This window comes from Mytilus galloprovincialis, chromosome 7 (genome assembly GCF_965363235.1).
Source record: "Mytilus galloprovincialis chromosome 7, xbMytGall1.hap1.1, whole genome shotgun sequence".
NCBI lineage: Eukaryota > Metazoa > Mollusca > Bivalvia > Mytilida > Mytilidae > Mytilus > Mytilus galloprovincialis.
The window spans coordinates 6902071-6924031 of NC_134844.1; the positions used below are offsets into that span (position 1 = coordinate 6902071).

Consider the following 21961-nt stretch of genomic DNA (forward strand, 5'->3'; position numbering starts at 1 on the left):
TGGGACAGTGATGTAGCATTACAACACAGGAACGAACTATATTACATAAACATCAGTTGAAAAAGGCTTAATTCATCAGATGGATACATATAGAAATACTGCTTAGTACACAGAGTGGACGTTCAATTATGTTGTTTTATTTGGGCCAATGATGCAATATTTTTCTATTTCAAAGTAAAAATTGTAAAATGTATGTTTATGATGATTGAAACAGACATTTACGAATTTTCAATGATGACCATAAGTGAATTTTGGGAATGAAAGTACAAGTACTATAGATAGATCAAGGGAAAGTACAAGTACTATAGATAGATCAAGGGAATCTTGGGAATGAAAGTACAAGTACTATAGATAGATCAAGGGAATCTTTCTAGTTCATAATTACAGAAAAGTTTAATATAATTTAGTACTAGGACATGTGATAGTCAACTTTATACTGATTGACAGTGTAGTCTTGGGGTACTCCTAGATCACTTCTTTTTGACTTCTGCCAATTTAATATTCGTGTTTTATCTGCTTAGTACCAATCTCATGAATCAAGCCCTTTCCAACTTATTAACATTTAATGGTACTGTAATACCACTGTGCGGATAAAAAAAGAATGAGGGAACTAGTTTGACCCAACAACATCTACATTGTATAAGCATGTCCGAGGCCTGTTATCATTGGTCTGTTGCTGCTGACGGTCATAATTGTTTTATCATTCGTAACTATTATTGTATAATCAGGATTCCATCTTTCTATTTCATATTAGATTCAAATTTTGTCATCCTAAATATAAAAAAGAAGATGTGGTATGATTGCCAACTTGTTGTTTGAAGTGTTTCATAATACTTGAAAGTAAAAGAATTCCTCTAAATTTTCATGGATCCGTACTTTGTCTGACACATAATAATTCCTAACTCATTCGAAATGTTTTCCTTTACTAGCAACTGTCCTGCATCCTGCAGGTCGAACCACTTTGCAAAAATGACATTCGTTCCAAAAATGCAATAATACTTGCCACTGTAAATTAAGCATAATAACAATTAACTTGAAGAATGATCATTGTGTAATACGGAAGCCGATAAGGGCCATTCAAAAAAGAAAATTTATGTCGTAATTACGACATAACATGTCGTTTAACGACATCGCTATGTGGTAATTACGACATCACTATGTCGTTTTAACGCCCTAGCTATGTCGTAATAACGACATCGCTATATATATAAAAGAATATGTATTATGATTGCCAAGAGACTATGACAATGCCAATGACACAGAAATTAACAACTATAATACCCCCAATAATTAGAAAAGCCCCTGCATAGTCAGCTATAAATGAGGGACGAAAGATATAAGAGGAGGAGTCCCCGAAATGCTGTGTGGCAGACAGTGTTATTAATTAATTATTAGCTCCCTTTGTAAAACGCCAAATTTCATATTTAATGTATTTCATTGTTAAATGATTTACATGAAGCTTAATAAGTATATATTTGTTAATTGCATAGCTTTTGCTATTTGAATTCATTGGTTAAAGATATTTATTGATATTGTAAAGTTTAATATTTGCTTCGTCGCAAAATCTTTGGTTACCTTCTTTGGTTACCTTCTGTGAGAAAACTATATATTTTATAAGTTTTCATTACATTCTAGCGTCGTTATCTGTAGCAAAAGAATGTTGATAAAATAAAAAAAAATGTTGATAAAAAACAATGATACATGTATATCTCCATGATTTTTAATCACACTTTTGCAATCATCTTTTAAGATAACGTAGACCCAACACCGAAAACATATACCAAGTTGGGCCCTAATCAAACAAGCTTTTCCACTGACGGGAAACTCTATTTTCTTACTATGTTTCAGTCTTTTTTCCTTGAACCATTTGATGAAGGACCCATGTATCGACAAGGATTATTCGAAGCGAATTGTCAGCTTCTAGCATATCGTAATAAAGAGATCCGACCCGGAAGTAAATACCTGACAAGTACATATGAAGCCACCGCTACTGATACTGCACATTTGATACAAAAATCACAGAAACTTTACCTGCAGAAGACGAGTGGAACTGATGAACATGTAGATGTATTTAACAGATCAAAATTGATAGATGCACTGCGTGAGGTAGGCATTAACAGTGGCGTAGCAAGGGTATTTTTAAGTGTACGCCCCAACTTCGGCGAGGGGTTTGGGAGCCCCCATCGGACCCAGGATATAGCATCTTCTAGTAGTGGGTTCGAGGGGGAGGTGTCATTAAAAACCAATCAATAGTAAGTTGAACATACCTTATAGATTACTTTGTTTTTTTGTTTTTTTTGTTTATCTTTTATGTTAAATGTATGCATTGTGTTGATTTGAAATCTAATGGTCAATGGTGTTAGAAAAAATATCCAAACCAGTTACTTTAAAATATGTTTAAAAGGAACCGTGGGGTAATATATAGCAATTACTCGACTAAAACCCCTTTTGTACAAAAGTCGTTAATGGATATGCATTGATTAATTTGCATAGATGTTTAGGTGCATTATGAAAATTCGTAAAGGAGTCCATGGAACAGTGGTTCTCGCTAGATTACCGCTTCCCTCGAAAATGGATTCGTTTTATCAGTCCATTACAGGATTTTGAATAATCAAACATTTTCTTTAGATTTTTTTTCTTGATCTGGATTATTAACTTCTACCAAAGTCTCATGACAATATCTGTAGGATTTCAAAATTATCATGTAAAAAAATAATAATCACACAGCGTTTGTTAACTGCTAAATATAAGTCCATATGTCAATTGAAAAATGAAAAAAACTATATTTTCTAAATTTTACATCAGACATGAATCACAAAAAAGCTTCAAAGTTTCATCAAATTCGATGAAGGGTTGACAAAGTAATTAAAGTGTAACAAACTTCAACCACAGACTGTATCTACATGTACTTGTTAACTGCAAACAGAAAATCCTATTAGCAGTAAAATGTAAATGCATCTTTTGAGAATAACAAGCTTCTGTCCAACTTTTGTAAAATTTCATGAAGGTTTGACAAAATAATTGATATTAGAAAAATCTTTTACCACAAATTTAACCTAAATGTTGACGCCTCCGATGAAATCTAGGGTCTCTATATATAAAGCTTTTTCTTGTTTTCGTGTCATAAATGTAGGCTCGGCTAAAATTCAAAGCACATATCGAATCTCAGCTGAAAAGGAAAGTAAAAAGAAATTCCAGCAGATTCAGACTTTGACATAAAATGAACGAATATATAGTACGGTACCATTTTTTTTTCTGGAAATACATGCTATTGAAGAAAGATTAAAAGACTGATCATGATGTGCTTTAAACCAGTAGTTTTTTAATACTGTATATTGAGATTTAAATATTCTTTTTTTACCAAAATTCAAGTGTACGCCCGGGCGTTTTGACGTAAACGTAGCTACGCGCCTGATAAATAATTCAAATATTGTTTTTAATTCGAAAGTAGAATGTATGAGGTAAGGTTAACTTCAGCATAGATCGACATAATTAAAAGAGACATTATAACATGTATTAATCGAATATTGTACAAAATTGGATGTTGGTTTGTAAAGTTAGGTTACATATTCCTGACATATTCCCGACACCAAATAATGTACAGAATTTATGGTGGTTCAAGTGAGAATTTGTTCCATGTCACTTAAATATTTTTATGTCCCATTTGTGGGCATTATGTTTTCTGGTCTGTGCGTTCGTTCGTTCGTCCGTCCGTTCGTTTGTCGTCTGTTCGTTCGTCTATCTGTCCCGCTTCAAATTTGTGGTCGAGGTAGTTTTTGATAAAGTTGAAATCCAATCAACTTGAAACTTAGTACACATGACCCTGTGATATGATTTTGCTAAATTAAATTTTAATTCCAAATGAGAGTTTTTACCCAATGTTCACTGTCCACTGAACATAGAAAATAAATACTCCGGACACATTTTTGTTCTAGTTATCATGGTAATTCAAAATTAAATGCATTACTGTATGCAACCACATGTTCATTGCTTCAAACTACTAAAGACACAAAGAACAGATATAAGAGTACTCAGAGTTGTTTCCCTGTCTGAATCTAGTTTTTGATGTACCAAATGTAAAACATTTTACTAAATTAATACATGTAACTTCTTCTTCTCTCTCAAATCATATATTCAGAAATATGACCTGATCTCTAACATTTCAGAACTTTAAAATCGAAGTAAACTCATTGTACGAATCATCAGGAGACATTAGTGGACAAACAAAGTTTTGTGTATAAGTTTAGTCTGTCTGGTATAGAATAAAACGATATGGTTTGATTGCCTATAAGACAGCTAGTCACTAGAGGCCAAATAGTGAAGATGTTAGAAACTAGCCTCACACTTGTAATACAGATTTAGAAATCTGGAACTTATTAATGCAGCGTTGTTTTTTGATATATTTCTATTGTAGTCGACATTACCAAATGGTAAAACGGGTTCAGTAAAATTCGACTCTGAAGGAAAGAGGATTGATTACGCTTTTCACCTGTACAACCATGGTGGCAGTTCATTGTTTAAAAAGGTAAACAAAGGCAACAATAATTTACCTATTTTGATATCGTAAATAGATTAAGTAGAAGAAGAGAATGCTATTAGGTCTGTAGCAATACAATTTAGTTCAATTTAGTAGAAGAAGAGAATGCTATTAGGTCTGTAGCAATACAATTTAGTTCAATTTAGTAGAAGAAGAGAATGCTATTAGGTCTGTAGCAATACAATTTAGTTCAATTTAGTAGAAGAAGAGAATGCTATTAGGTCTGTAGCAATACAATTTAGTTCAATTAAGTAGAAGCAGAGAATGCTATTAGGTATTTAGCAATGCATTTTAGTTCGGTTTTAAGTTATTGATTACTCAATCGATATTTGAACAGATAAAACAACAATATTCAAATATCTAATTTAAATGTTTCATTGATCATGATAACTTTAAGAATACCTTTTATTCGAAGGATCGAGAAGTTTTTGGGATCGGATCTAAACTTACGGGCTAGATAAACAACATCACAGTTTCAATAATAGGGAAGTGCTATAAGTTAAGTTATCTTCTTACAGTAAAACTTCAAAACCATATGTTTGAATCGATTAAAGAATTTAGTAAGTAGATTTGTAGTATTTAAAGGAACCTTTAATTATTTTCCACTAGTACACGTATTACGTTCATTGAAATCCAAAACGCCTAAAGACACGAGCATAGCAAAAAAGTTGGGAACATATAAAATACCTGAAGATGATTATTTACATATTCATTCTTGGCTTCAATCTTAATATGCTTATTGTTACGACCATCTAAATATGGGAGACAACTCTAGGGATAAGTTTTCTTTTCCGATTTTCGTGCAGTAAAAGGTTCATTTGAGTCAAACCGCTTGTCTCATATACACATATCATGAGTGCGTTGTTATTGAAACCAAATTTGACACATAAAATCATTCCAATTTTCGTAAAATAGTCATTCAAAAATTCGAGCATGATGGTCGTAACTTTAACTTGTGATGGTCGTAATGTCAACTATAGTATTTTGGATGATGGTCGTAACCGACACAAGATGGTCGTAACTTTGAAAGATGACCGTAACTCAAGTACAAAATGTTTTGTATTTAGACGAACTTTTATCAAACTATTTTTAAAGTACTGTGCACATGCATAACCATGTTAATAAACTCAGCTGTTGTGTAAAGTTTATTACAAAAAATATTATTTCATTTGTTACTCTGATAATGGTATGCAGAAATTAAGTTAAAGAATTATTAAACATACATTTTTGATATGTTCCAAACGACCATCATTTAGGAGAAACAGTGAAAACTAATCAGCTCGCATTAAGCCAAATAGTATGTTAGGGTTGAGTATTAATATATTTTTTACTGTACGTTAAGTCATAAAATTGTTGAATATTTGCTTTCAGATTTGTTTTTATTTACGACTTTTTATTACCTGCAATCATGTCGGCAGATGAAATTATTGAACGTACAATTTTGAACAATCTTCTTTAATTTTTAATCAGCTATTGCAGCTTTTATAAACCATTGGCTTTCAAATATTCGGCTTTTGGTGAATCATGATTAATGAAAATCCACAAATGCCTGGTGTTTTTAAAGTGTCGTCTTTATTTTTTATCGATTGCATGACGATCTTGCGGTATATTATTAATTCGTATATTTTAACAAATTTGATTCGTTTAGGGATAGTCACATGTTAAACTATATTTTCGAAGGTAGAGAGAAAACGGCGGATAGCAAAAAGCATATTGACCGACAAAACGCATATTGCACGGTTATTTTTAGAATAACTAAAAACCGATATACTTTGTGACGTCATGTAATGAATTTCAGGATATTGTTTAACGTTTTGAAACAAATGATATCTGTGATCGATTATTTGACGAAAAAAAATCTTCAAATACATAAGATGTCCAAAAAAAATAGTAAATGAAATAACAACTAAATAAATATGTTGTTATTGTCAAGGAGACAATGTAATATCTATAAAGTTCCAACAAACCTAAATGACGATTTTGATACAAACATGGTCGGAAATTAATAATATAACATATATAGCCTTTGTATGAGGTCAATACAGGATATATCGACCCAAAGAAGTATATCGACCTCGGACTTCGTCCTCAGTCAATATACTTCTTTCAGGTCAATATATCCTTGTATCGACCTCATACAAAGGCTATATTTGTATAATATCATTGATATTTGTTTTAAGTATTGGTACGGTATAAAAACCTTAATCCATGGGGTCGCACTGAATATTGTGTTAACCTAGAAAGTATGAATAAGGTTGATATATATTTTACAATGCTACACGCGTTGAATTTAAGAGTAAGATTAAATATTAGAAGATTGTAGCCAGGCTTGTAGCCAGGATAATATTACAAGGTAGAACTAAATGTACTGCGGCAACTATATCACATACATATGCAGGTATATATTTTACAATGCTACACGCTTTGAATTTAAAAGTAAGATCAAATATTAGTAGTTTATAGCCAGCCTTGTAGCTAGGATAATATTACAAGGTAGAAATAAATGTACTGCGGCAACTATCACATACATATGCAGGTTGAAAATAATGTTTATGGTATATGTTTATATTGTATGAATGTACTCAGATTTAAAAGACCAGCACGCTGAGTTGAAGCATAAAGTTCTATCTTTTAAATATTATCCTGGCTACAAACTATGTATGAATACTGTTTGCTGAAGTCCTTTTGCTGAAATTCAAAAAAATACATTATCATCAGCATATAGTAAACAATGTAAATTGCTAACCCCTTTAACATTCTTTAGAAAGAGGTTTACGGATCCACACTGTGAAGGAATTTTGTTACTCGTGTAGTAATTTTGACTCTAAATATGCCTCCTCTAGTAGTGGAAAGATGATCCCAAATTGTCAAGCCTGTGCCAGTATCTGATCATAGACTTTGCAATGTCAAAATACAAAGTGAATCTACCGAGTTAAGATAGATTGGAAAAATGTGTTGCTCTTTTGGTAACACCAAGTAAATGTTTACAAAATTCAATGCGTAGTCTTTCTGAAAGAATCTTGGGATAAGCCTGATCTTCATTTGTAGTCATAGATTTTTCGATTTTTTTTTTGAAAGGGTTGAAATATCCCCAAATTTTAGTACTATATAGGAGAATAGGTTTTATTGTATGCTCAAAACATGAAGGCTGTTTTTTAAACTTGGATTCAGTGACAGAAAGTCATTGCGTAGCTTATGGTAGGCTTTTAACGCCTTATTATAGAATTCTCTCTGAGCGAAGGAAAAAAATCCAGATGCACTAAAAGTTATTACTTAATATTTACAATGTTGAGCACAATCAATAACTCTGTTATTAAAATAAAAAGCATGTTTGATATGTCTGCCTGTCTTGTTAAGTACAAGCACCTTGGTTTTAATGGGATTAATTTTCAAACACCGATCTTAATCCATCAAGTTTACTTTGAAGTCCTTTTGCTGAAGTTGAAAAAATGGCAATATCATCAGCATATATATATTAAAGAATAGACTGGTCGTGAATAAACAACAGCTGGATCAGGGGAACTTTAAACACAATCAGGAAGTTCATTTTTAAAAATTTTAAACAAATTTTGACTCAAATCATCTCCCTGTTTTACTCCAACTTTAGTTCTAAAAAGATCTCTTACCATACTCTTTAACTATATCCAATAGCTTAAGTTTTATCCCTGGGAGAATGACAGTATCAAAAGCCCTCTGGAAATCAACAAAGCAGGCAAACACTCTACCTTCTTTTGTATTACAATACTTATTAATAATAGTTTTTAGAATGAACCAGTCCTATGGTCAGATGGTCGTGTTTTTTTTTTGGTAAACCCAATTTGGCTATCATCAATGATATGATATTCATCTAAGAATTTACAAAGACGTGTATCAAGTATCTTATTAAATAAGCTTCCTCAATGAATCAGTAATTGTAATTCCTCGATAGTTATTAAGATCGGATGCATCATTCCCTTTATGAATTGGGAATAAAAAACCTGTGGTGCAGGGTTCATGGTATTTTTCATAAGAAAGACAAAGATGTATAGCGGATAACATGGTACCAATAGGCGTATTCAGAATTTTCTAAAACCACGGGTAATAATTATACCTGAACTTCGAAATTTCACCTTATAATCAGCTTGACTATATACCAAATGACAATACGACTTCTCAAAATCCAGGCTAAAAATAAGATGTATGTTCTTTAATTCGATTACGGACCTGCGAATTCGCGGAATGGTCTTGTCTCGATAACGACCCCATAACATTATTTTGATTCCTTACACATGTACTTCTCTTTCGACTTAAAGTATCAAATTTAAATTGTAGATTTGTCTTTTAAATTCCACTTTTTTTGACTTAAAGTATTAATTTTAAATTGTAGATTTTTCTTTTAAATTCCACCTAGTAGGTACATACTAGTTTTTAAAAAGTTTATCTTTTCAATACATGCAAAATATATGAAAATAAATCAGGATACTGTTATTTCATGTGATGTCAAATTTGTTAAAAGCGCCTTTTCTTAATTCGTAACTAAGAATGATCATAACTAGAGCTGTGTTTTAAAATGAATTCTCCACTTTTGAGAAATTTATATTGTTATTAAACTTAACCGCTTATAATTAGTTGTCTCTTGGTTGATTTTATACGTTATACTTTAAGGCGAAGTGTACGTAATTGCACGCCTCTAGCGGAATACGGGATTAAAAACGTTCGTCGTTAGTTACGCAAGTTATCTCCCTTACTCCACGAAAGGACACACGAAAGAGAAACTACTTTCTGCGGTCTATAAGGGAGCTACCATTTGATTTTTATGGGGGGGGGGGGGGGGGGGGGGGGGGGGGGGGGGGGGCTAGGATGAAATTTGAAAAAAATAGGCAGGACAGGAGTTTTGAGTTAAAAAAAAAGGCAGGATGAGAAACTTGTTGAAAAAAAAAGGCAGGATGACAATTTGTGTAAAAAAAGTCAGGATAAACTAGTAAAAAAAAAAGGCAGGACCGAATAGAGTAAAAAATAAAAAGCCAGGACAGAGATTACAACTAAAAAAAAAGCAGGACAATATTTTTCATCCTAGCCCCCACATAAAAATCAAATGGTAGCTCCCTAATGAATCCAACAAGCACTCCTATGCTGTCTTAAACCTCATAGAAATTATCTAAATACTGAACTCCAATTAGAAATCACAGCATTCTGTACGTTGTTCTGTGTGCAGCCTGGCTTAAAAACACTTGTTTGTTTTTTGTTTTAAACGCGTAGGAGAAGGCATTTCGTGTTTATGATATCAACAGAAAGAAAAAAACGCCTCACAACAAAATTATAAACAAATAAACAAATAAACATGTAACAATTTTTCTTCTATTGATATCAAATTAATTAAAATGAAACCTGAATTGACCCAACAATATCGTTTTAAAAAGCCGTAGTCTTGAACGAAAAACACAGTACTCAACGTAAAGTTTTTATAATAGGTAACAAATAATTAATGAAAGACGTGTGAATTTAATTGTCTAATTAAAAATACGTTGAAATATTCGTATTTTGTGCAATTGAAAATTTAAGGACATGATTTATATTCATTCGGAAATCAGACGATACAAGAGAATAATTTGACCACTATAATAGTAGTGCAACACTTACAGGTCGGAAGAACAAAGACGGAAAACATACAAAAAATAAACAAACTAGGCCCCAAAATTTATTCAGTAACTTGAAAGTTGTCTCACAAAAAATATGTCATTCAACTCCCAGTTTTCAACTTTTTCTACATGTGCAGAAAATAAACACAGGTGTCTTCTATTCCGTCCGCAATTTATGGGAAAACTAAATCTAAATTTAGAACCATATTGAAATTGAAAGTACACATGTAAGATAAAATATAACATGTCATTTCTTCTTTCACAAATTCCAATTTCGAAGAGATATATAGCGAAATCTGTTTTCTTTTATTGAGGGCCCTCATGGGGTTTTTGATTATGTGATTACTTGGCCGTTTTTTTTAATGATTATTTGATTATTAAGCCAAATATTTCATGATTATTTGATTACCTAGGACTGTATTTTTAGTTTATGATTATTTGATTACTAAAGATAAGCAAATATTTAATGATTATGTGATTATATTGGCAAAAAAATGGTGATTATGTGATTACTAGGACCCCCCCCCCCCATGAGGGGCCTCTTTATTGTGCCTGTGTGTATCATTCAAAATTAGAGAATGTAATTTTGAAGTATCAAGTCTCAATTGAAGATTATGAATGAATAGAATATAGAATTACGGGGGGAGGGGGGTAGGACCTTTATCGGAACTCCGGGATCGGGTGTTTTTAAGCTCGGGATTTCGGGATTGACCCTTTCGGGATCTGGGAATTCTATTTCCGAGTTTCGGGTAGTCGGTATTTAATTATTTTTAAATTCAGGACCTCGGGATGTCGTGTTTTTTAGCCCGGGATTTCGGGATCTGGATCCCTCCATCCCTCATCCCTCTATTATGGTTAAAGAAAAGAGGTCAGGGAAGTTTTGTGATACTTGTAACTGCAATTTAATATTTAGTGGAATGAGAGGTGAAATGTGTTCAGACTAGTACATTTGGATTTTTTTTTAAATTTAACCCAAGTTTACTGCAAGGGGTGTTTAACGACCTCGATGATTATCCATGAGGATCTCGCACTCGATCAGCTCTAGGTTTTCACCTAGTTCATGGTCATACAAGAATTGAGAAGCCTGTGGTTTACTAGTCTCATAATATGAGACTTTGGAGTTCATATAATTTACATTCAACGGTTTTTTATCGAATATTTCAAGGATTTTGGCTATCAATGTTGACTCCCCCCCCCCCCAAAAAAAAAAAAAAAATTGATTGGATAAAATGAATGGATTACCGCCGCTATTTCAAACTAAAGTCCAATGAACTGACTGGTATTCGAATTTGTTAAAAGAAAAAAAATTGTATTTCTATTGATTCAATGCCGTAATGCCGAAAAACAACCATTTGTTTCCGCGAATTCCGAACAGCTAGAAATATATTCCCGAGTTTCAATTTGAGTAACTCGAATAATTCAAGCCCTTTCCATGTCCGATTTTCTCCCACACGAGAAATGTAGCATTCGTACATTAGCTGAATAATACGACTGAATTATTAGGGTTACAATTTGTGTAAATCCCGAATGCACATAAAAGTAAAGGTCCAGCCCGACTTTCGGGAAAGGACTGTTGTAGATTTCAGATTGATTTCTAGAAATAAAAATCATACAAAAATGTTTCACGCAAATATTCGTCTTCAAACGTGTAAAAGTTATACAACGGTTACTAGCCGGTCTGGATTGTGATAAAAAGAAGCGCATGCAATGCATAAAATATATAATGTCGTGGCTCAGGGATGTGTTGAATTATAGAGATGCTTATGCGGCACAAAGATAAGATTAATTTACCCGAATGTACTAAGAATTACCACACAACTTAAATTTACTTAAATATTGATTTGTTATCCTGTGCCAGACAGATGGCTGATATTCTGAGAAGAGACCTTGATGAAATGAAGTTTTATGGGAACAAAGATTTTGAAAACACGCCGCAGTGTTTAGATTTTAACAAAAATAAGGCACCAAGGTCGAAAATAGTTCTAGTTCATAATAAAGAAAATGTCAACCGTTTTCTAGCTTGGCGATCTCCGCACGCACCCGAATATAAAAGACAAATACAATACAATAGTACACAAAACGTAACATAAAGAACTAAAGACCGAGCAACACGAACTCCAACAAAACGGTATATATTTCATACAAGTATAGAACTATATGAAGCGTCGTAACTGTTACGGCGACGTCAATAACGTTGTCGTTGTTTTTTGTTTTTTTACACTCAAGATTCAACTTTAACAGGGTATAGCTTGAAAAGTAGCACGGTTGCTAAGGACTTTCTTTGCACCAATCGATTCCTCAGACATTTTAGAATCGTCTCATAAATTTAAAAAAAAATCGATTGTCTAATATAATAGAAAATCTTGGAAATGTAACAATTCCTGCCGAATTTCACGATTTTCCCTATATATCCTTGGTAATTTTGGTGTATGATGCTGTTAACTTCAACAGCTCGTATCTCAAAAACGAAAACGGTTACCCCCTTTTTTTATTTTATTTTCCGATTTATTTTTACAAGCAGAATCTACATGTAAAATTTTTAAAAAATCCATTGTGTAGTTTAATTACGTACACTTCGCCTTAATTTTGTATTGTTTGGTTTTTTCTTTCGATTCGTTCCAATTTTCTTTCCTTTCACACTTTACAGGTATCCCTCTCTTCACCCCTTTTAGTTTTTATCATTTAGTGAAATCAACTTCACAAATATATCATATAATATATTCATATAACAAAAGACACGTTTAAAACTCTTACCTTGTCTTATTCGGTCCTATTTAATAAAGAGTTACGACCATCACAATTTTAAGTTACGACCATCCTGAACATTTTTGTTTTTTTAGTTACGACCATCATGCTCGAATTATTGAATGATCATTTTACGAAAATTGGAATGTTTTTATGTATCAAATTTTGTTTCAATATCAACGCACTGGCGATTAGTATGTAAGAGACAAGCGGTTCGACTGAAACAATTTTTTTCTGCACGAAAATTGGAAAAGAAAAAATTATCCCTAGAGTTGTCTCCCATCTTCGGATGGTCGTAACTTTAAGTTACGACCATCCGCTTACCACCAGTGTATTGTGGGATTTGAGCATTTCTGATGAAATCTAGAAAAGCGATACGGACGCAACGAATTATAAATGAAGTGTTTTAATTTAGATTATATTTTCATTTTGAATAAACATTAAATATTTGATTATGAAGTTTATCAATCATGAATACATTTTAAGTGTTTCAATGCTTTCTTTAAAGATTGGTGAATGGAGACCAAAAGGTAATACTACACATGACAGACTGGTTCTTATTCCTTTTAATGACACTCTGGAAAAAGACACACGTGGTATTTTCCCAGACATTGTTAAAGTTGTATTTGTTATGGTAAGAATTGAAAAGGGATGAATTTACGAAACATATTTCTGTTGATATAAGCTGGGTTCACACAGCCGATCAGACCAACTCGACCAATCTCGATCAAGACAACTTAAGCGATCGGGAGACTGGTCTGACTCAATCGACAAGAATGTTCAGGGTGGTCTACCTTGGTCGTCGTCGATCTGACTATCTACCCGAGAGTGCTTGACATGTCAAAACATTCGAGTAAGGATCGTCCGAGAAGCCAGTCACTCGAGAAGACAGTCACTCGAGAAGAGATCGATAATTCGTCGAGTAGCGGTCGAATTGATCGGGAAAGGATCGTGTAGAGATCGAGTATAGTCGTAATACAAATAGATATAGGAAGATGTGGTGTGAGTGCCAATGAGACAACTCTCCATCCAAATAACAATTTATAAAAGTAAACCATTATAGGTAAATGTACAGCCTTCAACACGGAGCCTTGGCTCACACTGAAATAGTTTAACGATCATTACTCGACTAATATCCGATCCTTTCCCGATCAACGCCAACCTGTTCGACAAGTTGTCTAGATTAAATCGACCGACTCCCGAACGCTTTATGATCACTGCGACTTCTATATTTGTTTCATCACAGACCAACTCGACAGATACCCGATCTCTACGCGACCACATTCAACCACTCATCGATCTCTGCTCGGTCATATTCGAGTATACATGACCGTTACACGATATCTAAAAATGTGTGCCGCTCTGATTAATTCTCATAACTTTGCTTCTGCAAAAACATATTGTCACTTTTATTTTAACTGTACACAAATTCCTCCGTGTACAGTACGCGTCTGTACTTTTGCAAGAAGGTGTAAAGTTTTAAAGAGAGACCAAAGATACAATAGGAAAAATCAAATTTAAAGGTCGAAAACAAAACGACACAGCCATAGCGAAAAGCGAAAGCCAACGAGAAGACAAACAGTAGTCTACATAACACAACATAGAAAACTAAAAACTAAGCAACACGAAACCCAATAAAACCCGGGATGATCTCAGGTCTTCCGGAAGGGGAGTAGATCCTGCAATTTTGCCCCAGAGGATTTTTCAAATATAAAAGTATTTGTGCATCAGAATTCATTATAAGAAAGCTGATGACTATTTTAGCCCTTAAAGTTATGTCGAAAACATCATTATTATATTTTACCGGTTTATTTACATGGGATGTTTTTGTTTGACTGTCCGTATTTTTTGTTTGTTCAGACTTTTTGTAGTATAAAAATAAGAAGATATGGTATAATTGCCAATGAGACAACTCTCCACAGGACACCAAATGACACAGAAATTAACAACTATATGTCACCGTACGGTCGAATGTTTACAAACACTTTTTTACGCTTTTTGATGCCATTTTATCAACAAAAAAAATGAAACGAAAGCTTAAGACAATTGATTATAATTTGATTTCATGATAGATATATACAGTTTCAGAAAAGATATCCTCCTGGGGATCTAAATTCTATTTTTGGCCAAATTTTGGGAAAATATGTGACACCTTTTCTCCCTTTTTGCAATATTATTAGTAAAAACAAGCAGATTATTGCCATGGATACACCAAAAAGAGACATCTTGAACCATTGAACTACTGGGTATCAGATCTTTGGAAAAACTGATTACAGATATGCACATATATGACACCAACAGTAGGCTTATTTATAAGAAAGCAGGAAAACGGGATGGTAAAATGTGTATTTCGGTATATTGATATCTAACATCAGTACTTATCCAAATCTCATTTTGTGGTGTCATTTTCAAGAAAAGAGCAGTAAAACTCCCATAAAAATCAACGTCCTACTTTACTTTCAAGTTTTTGTCATCGTTGGGGTCCACTTTAATTTGTTAAGCTCCTGCAAGTCTCTCATACTTTTGATTTTGTCATTTTTATTATGGACTTTCCGTTTGGAATTTTCCTCAGAGTTCAGTAGTTTTGTGATTACAATTAATACTGCCCACACAGTGGTCGCCATGTCAGCTACTCCATCACCTAGATTTTTGACACCCTTTGCTGTCTACCCCTTTCAGTTTGTCTTATACGCTCTCTTCAAGCTCCGTCACAGCTATTCACCTGTATATTTAAGCTGTAACCACCTTGTCAAATAAAATCCAACTGCTTAATTTCCACGTAGATATTTTAAATGACTGTTTAATTTTACTTAGGCATTCTGTGAAATTCTGAATCTAACCAAATATACGATATACGGAGAATGTGTCCATGGGACTCAAATAATGCCACAGCTTGCATATAACGTTATAAAGAGTCATTACACAAGAACGGTAAAATAGTTATCAAAGGTACCAGGATTATGATTTAGTACACCAGACGCGCGTTTCGTCTACATAAGACTCATCAGTGACGCTCATATCAAAATATTTATAAAGCCAAACAAGTACAAAGTTGAAGAGCATCCAAAATTCCAAAAAGTAAAAGTGACGTCACCCAAATTCCCACCAGATCTGTGTTTATGGTATTATACTTTTCATAAAATTTGGTTGATGAAAAATTAAATTAAGGAACGGCAACTAATTGTTAGGACGTACGTATACGTATTAACAGATGGACAAGGCAACACTTAATGTCCCCTACACTGCAGCGGATGATATAAAAAAAATCAGACGTTTTTATACTGAAATTAAACATACCCGACAAATGTCCGAATATCCCCACGACCCTATATATGTATGATAGAAACTGTAACATAACCATAAGCATCATTTGTGGAATAAAAGAAAAAGACAACAGTACTGTACACAAAACACAACAGTGTACACAAAACACAACAGTGTATACAAAACACAACAGTACACAAAACACAACAGTGTACACAAAACACAACAGTGTACACAAAACACAACAGTACACAAAACACAGCAGTGTACACAAAACATAACAGTACACAAAACACAGCAGTGTACACAAAACACAACAGTACACAAAACACAGCAGTGTACACAAAACATAACAGTACACAAAACACAGCAGTGTACACAAAACATAACAGTGTACACAAAACACAACAGTACACAAAACATAACAGTGTACACAAAACACAACAGTGTACACAAAACACAACAGTACTGTACACAAAACATAACAGTGTACACAAAACACAACAGTACACAAAACACAACAGTACACAAAACACAGCAGTGTACACAAAACATAACAGTACACAAAACACAGCAGTGTACACAAAACACAGCAGTGTACACAAACATAACAGTGTACACAAAACACAACAGTGTACACAAAACACAACAGTACACAAAACACAGCAGTACACAAAACACAACAGTGTACACAAAACACAACATAGAAACAGCCGAACATTAAAATTTACTGTGCCAAGTTGATGTTAAGTTAATTTACGATCATTGTTTTATATGATAAGTAAGAATTCACATATTTAGTATAATATTGTCTACCGTATGTGTGCAATTTTACCTCGAAACAAATAATATAAAAAGTAATACTCTCTATTTATAGGAGGAACCGTTTATTATGAACAAGCCAGGCAATGTTGGATATGAGGGTTTTACAATAGACCTGCTAGAGGAGTTATCTAAGTTACTATCATTCAAATACGAACTTTATCCCAGTCCAAACAATGCATACGGATCAGAAATAAACGGCCGGTGGAACGGAATGATAGACGAAGTCAGGGCTGGGGTGAGTTAAGACTTAAATAATGAACGGAATGATATTAACTTATGATTAGTCTTATTGAAAGAACTTAAGAATTCGTTTTGAATGTATAAAAAGTGTGATTGTGAAACTTAAGTCTATAGTTAGGACAGGGGTTAGTTAGGACCTATTTTATATAAGGACTTAATGAAAAAACTAAGTTTTTTTGTAAATATGGAAAATATGTCATTAGATGTAATTAAAATAAGTTATGGTATATGTTAAAAAGATAAATCGTAAAGACACCCGGAGATCAATCAAAATTATCCAAAGGTGTATTAACTTTGAAACGTTTCAATAGAAACCTTAAACCTTATAGATACAACAATGTCATTCTTACAACAGTAATTTATCAGTAGTTGGAGTGTTGGGTCCTTCCAATTGTTCTGTGATCTATCAGTTACAATTATAATATAATATCAGCTGAGTATATAATTTTATTAGATAATATGTGAGTGTTCATATGGAATTTCAGTAGTTAATTCTTGACCGGGTTTCTCAATACCGTTTGTAAAACGTTTCTACATTTTAAACTGTGATAGCAGGTTATTTATAGGGTTGTATGCAATAGTACGTGAAGTGATGTCTTCTTGGTATTTTGTTCGTCACCATGATAATTGCAGTATTTACAGTATTGTTTATTTTATAGGAAATTAAATATCATAGCATTATATACAAGGTTGTTTAAGTGAATTATACATAAATAATAATTTCTCTATGGCAACATTGAATTTCTTTTAGATTTAATTTTCTTTGTATTTTACATACTTCAACAACTGAATAATATGTACATGTTTATTTGAACAGAATGCCACGTTAGGCATGGGAGCCATATCTATTACATCAGAACGTGAAGAAGTGGTAGATTTTAGCCTTGGTGTACTCAGTACAGGAGTCAATATGTTAATATCCAAACCAAAGGAACATTCGTCAATATTTCAGTTCATGCGTCCATTCACACTTGAGTTATGGATGGGCATTTTAGGAGCAACTGTTACTGTCTGTATTGTCTATCTAATGTTAGACACAGGTAATCCAGAGAGGAAGTTTACTTTAAAAGAAGTGCTCTGGTTTTCTATCGGCACTGTATTAATGAGGGGAACAGATTTTTCACCTCGGCCGAGTTCACAGAGGATTCTTACTGCCGGGTTTACATTCTTTGTATTAATAACTGTTTCGACGTACACTGCAAATATGGCAGCATTTTTGACAAAAGTTAACTTAGATCAGCCTGTAGAGACATTAATAGAATTAGCAGAACGAACAAATATACAAGTAGGGACAATAAATAATTCAGCTACAATGCGTTTTCTGCAAAGCTCTAATGACACTACATATAAAACAATTTGGAAACGAGTTATAGAGAGTAACGGTCTTGTGACGAATTCTAGTCAAGGTAGACTGCGGTCTGGAGAAGGAAACTTTGCATTCATTTATGATTACCTTATTAATTCATATTTCGAAAAGAATTACTGTAAAACTAAAATGTCTGGTCAGCCAATCAGATTACAGGAACATGGCATTGTAATGAAACCTGGTAATCCTGCTAAAACTTCAATTAACATTGCTATATTACAATTGAAAGAAAAGGGATTTATTACAAGACTCAGAAAAAGGTTTGTTAATGTTGTTAATATATATATACACCCTTAATATGTTAGTAAGTTAGAGTGTCCATGAAATATATGCCACTGGAAGCTTTTTAAGATATAATTTGTATGCCCCACCTACGATAGTAGAGGGGCATTATGTTTTCTGGTCTGTGGCTCCGTTCGTCCGTCCGTCCGTCCAGGTTAAAGTTTTTGGTCAAGGTAGTTTTTGATGAAGCTGAAGTCCAATCAACTTGAAACTTAGTACACTTGTTGCTTATGAGATGATCTTTCTAATTTTTAAGCCAAATAAGACTTTTGACCTAAATTTCACGGTCCACTGAACATAAAAAATGAAAGTGGGAGTTTCAGGTTTAAGTTTTTGGTCAAGGTAGTTTTTGATGAAGTTGAAGTCCAATCAACTTGAAACTTAGTACACATGTGTCCTATGATATGATCTTTCTCATTTTAATGCCAAATTAGATAATTACCCAATTTCACGGTCCATGGAACATGGAAAAGGATAGTGCGAGTGGGGAATCCGTGTACTTTGGACACATTCTTGTTTTTTATGTTTATTCAATAATACCATTCGTAAGTCATTGAAGAGGTTTGCCTAACATCATAAAGCTATAAAAGAGCTAATATGATATAACTGTTTCTGTGACATCATTTAAATTTAGCATTTTCTGAAGTTGATATATTAATACCAGTCCTTTTACAGGATCTACCTTTTTATATTTAATGTTAATTTGTTCTCGTCTCAAGCGTGCAATATTGGCAAGTGGACGTAAAATCAATCGATCGATCGGAATTAGAATCACAAAAGTTAGAAGCTGAGTTATCTTTCTTTTACCGATATATTGTTTGTTGATGTTAACCTTCTTCTGAAGTATTTCAAATCCATAATCAGCGGTAGTTTGGATAAAAAACACGTATTAAAGTGTAATGCTTGGAGCTTTTTATTACAAAAAGAAAATCTGTAAATGTTTTTTTTGTCATTACAGGTGGTGGGAGGATAAAAGACAATGTGCTGATGACGCGCTGAGTAAAAGTGTTTTACAAGTAGAGTTTGGAGTGAAGCATATGTCTGGAGTGTTAATTGTTCTGTTATTTGGTCTCGCGTTTTCTGTATCATTCTTTTTATTTAAAAAGTTTTACGTTTTGTCAAAGCAACAAAAGTCTTCAAAGAAAGAATCAAACGGGATAGATACAGAAGACAAGAACGGGGAGACCAAAAGTATGCTTGGCGATGAGGAGACAAAAATGTTCGGTAAAGACGAGACAAACATATTTGGTAACGAAGGGACAAAAACTGTATTCGAAAATGAGGAGACAAAACCTGTGTTTGGTAGCGAGATTCCTATAGATATGGAAAATTACACGAACGTGTATGACAAAGTTTGATATTTTTAATTCATGTAATATCGTAAAGAAAAATACTATTTCTAGGTTGATATATATGGTGTAAGATTTAAGACGCTGACAATTAAAAGCAGTTAAATTCAACTGCGGTACAGAAAGACTGCTTATTTCGACACAGAGGCCTTGTGTTTATCATAGGCCTTATATGTACTAGTAATCCTTCCTAAATCATTTTCCTGTTAATGTGTCTATAATCCTTATATGTATATCGATGTTGTTACATATACATTAAATCGATGAACTAACTTTACACTTCGAATTCTGAATACACACCAAGACATTTGAAATTAAGAATGACGATATTCGAAAAAAGAAGATGAATGTAATGTTTTTACTGTTTGTTTTCACTTAAATATAATTATGTTGGTCATAGTTTTACCCAAAATAAAATGAAGATGTTTTGGAAGTCTGATTACCAATTAGACAACTATCTGTCATAAACCATAGTAGGGTACTGTAAAAAACTAAAAACGGTCACACGTCTTCAAAACTGAGCAAAACTCAAAAAGTTTACTTTGCTATTTAGACACATGCATGACATAAAGTGAAACAATTCAAAGGAGCAAAAGCAACAGCCTGATTTTTAGGTTTAAACAACAAACTACAAACAACAACTTTGACTGCAAACACAAGCCAACGGAAACCACTTCTTATCGCTACGACGTATCCAGATGTCCCCGTGTTGTTTAAAGGACCAATGCAGTAGTACATACATGTATGTATATGAATTGGATTTATTCTGCTTTTTGGAATAAAGGCATTTTAAAGGTAAATTCAACTTTTTTAACAAAAAAATATATCGGAATGATTATATATTTTTATTTCTAATACTGACACATGTACACCTTGTATATTCTTGTATGTTAAACTCAAGCGTCTATATCCATTTTGTCAAAAAAGAAGTTTGTTTGTTTACATTTTTGATCATAATCACTCGAAAAAAGTGGTCACACTCGAAAAAGCCCGATCAAATCACTCGATAAAAACCAAGATCCTAGCCGGACACTATATCTACCGTGAATATGGTCAATTATACATGATCGCAAGAGACCAAAGTGATATGGAAATTAAAACATATAAGTCACCGTACATGCTGTAACAATGAAAACAACACATACTGCATAGTTACCAATAAGAGGCTCAAAATGACAAATGTTAAACAATTCAAACGAGAAAACAAAACGTCCTATTGAATGTATAAACAATAAATGAAATATACATTAGACATACAACAACAACCGATAACCACTGACTTGGGATATACACATACTTGTGCTAGGATTAAACATGTTTGCTTGCGCTAAACCCATCCCTTAACTTGGGACATCTATTTAACAGAACTGCATAATAAAAAAAAAAATACAAATCAGTAAAAAAGTGCAAAACTCGTCTGGTTGGTACGAAGCACATACACCCCAAACATAAACCCATAAGACACACAGTGCAAATCTAGGAGTATTTGCAGTCACTGAACGCTAGTTCAAAGCCAACAATATTTCATTGTAATTGAAAATTGTGTTGTTAAAATAAAAATGTACCTGGGGCATACATCAATCAGAACACATCCAAATTCAATAAAGTTAGTGTAAAGACGTCATCAACAGTCAGAGAAATAACATGAATGTTTGCAATGACAACATATAGATATAACTGATTCGTCGGTAAATTTGCATATAATTATGTATGTAACAATAATCTTTTATTTAAG

At 33.3% G+C, this 21961-nt stretch overlaps 1 protein-coding gene across 2 annotated transcripts in view; it reads left to right on the top strand.

Moving 5' to 3' along the window:
- The window catches only part of LOC143082220 (glutamate receptor 4-like), a 39361-nt gene extending 18863 nt beyond the window's left edge, over window positions 1–20498 (top strand). For both annotated transcript variants that reach the window (XM_076257804.1, XM_076257805.1), the window contains 6 exons: window positions 1849–2106; window positions 4415–4525; window positions 13409–13534; window positions 17042–17224; window positions 18047–18855; window positions 19836–20498. In XM_076257804.1, coding sequence (XP_076113919.1) covers window positions 1849–2106; window positions 4415–4525; window positions 13409–13534; window positions 17042–17224; window positions 18047–18855; window positions 19836–20235 — 1887 coding nt within the window. In that variant the 3' untranslated portion in view covers window positions 20236–20498. The remainder of the gene's footprint in view (window positions 1–1848; window positions 2107–4414; window positions 4526–13408; window positions 13535–17041; window positions 17225–18046; window positions 18856–19835) is intronic.
- The last annotated feature ends 1463 nt before the right edge of the window (window positions 20499–21961 follow it).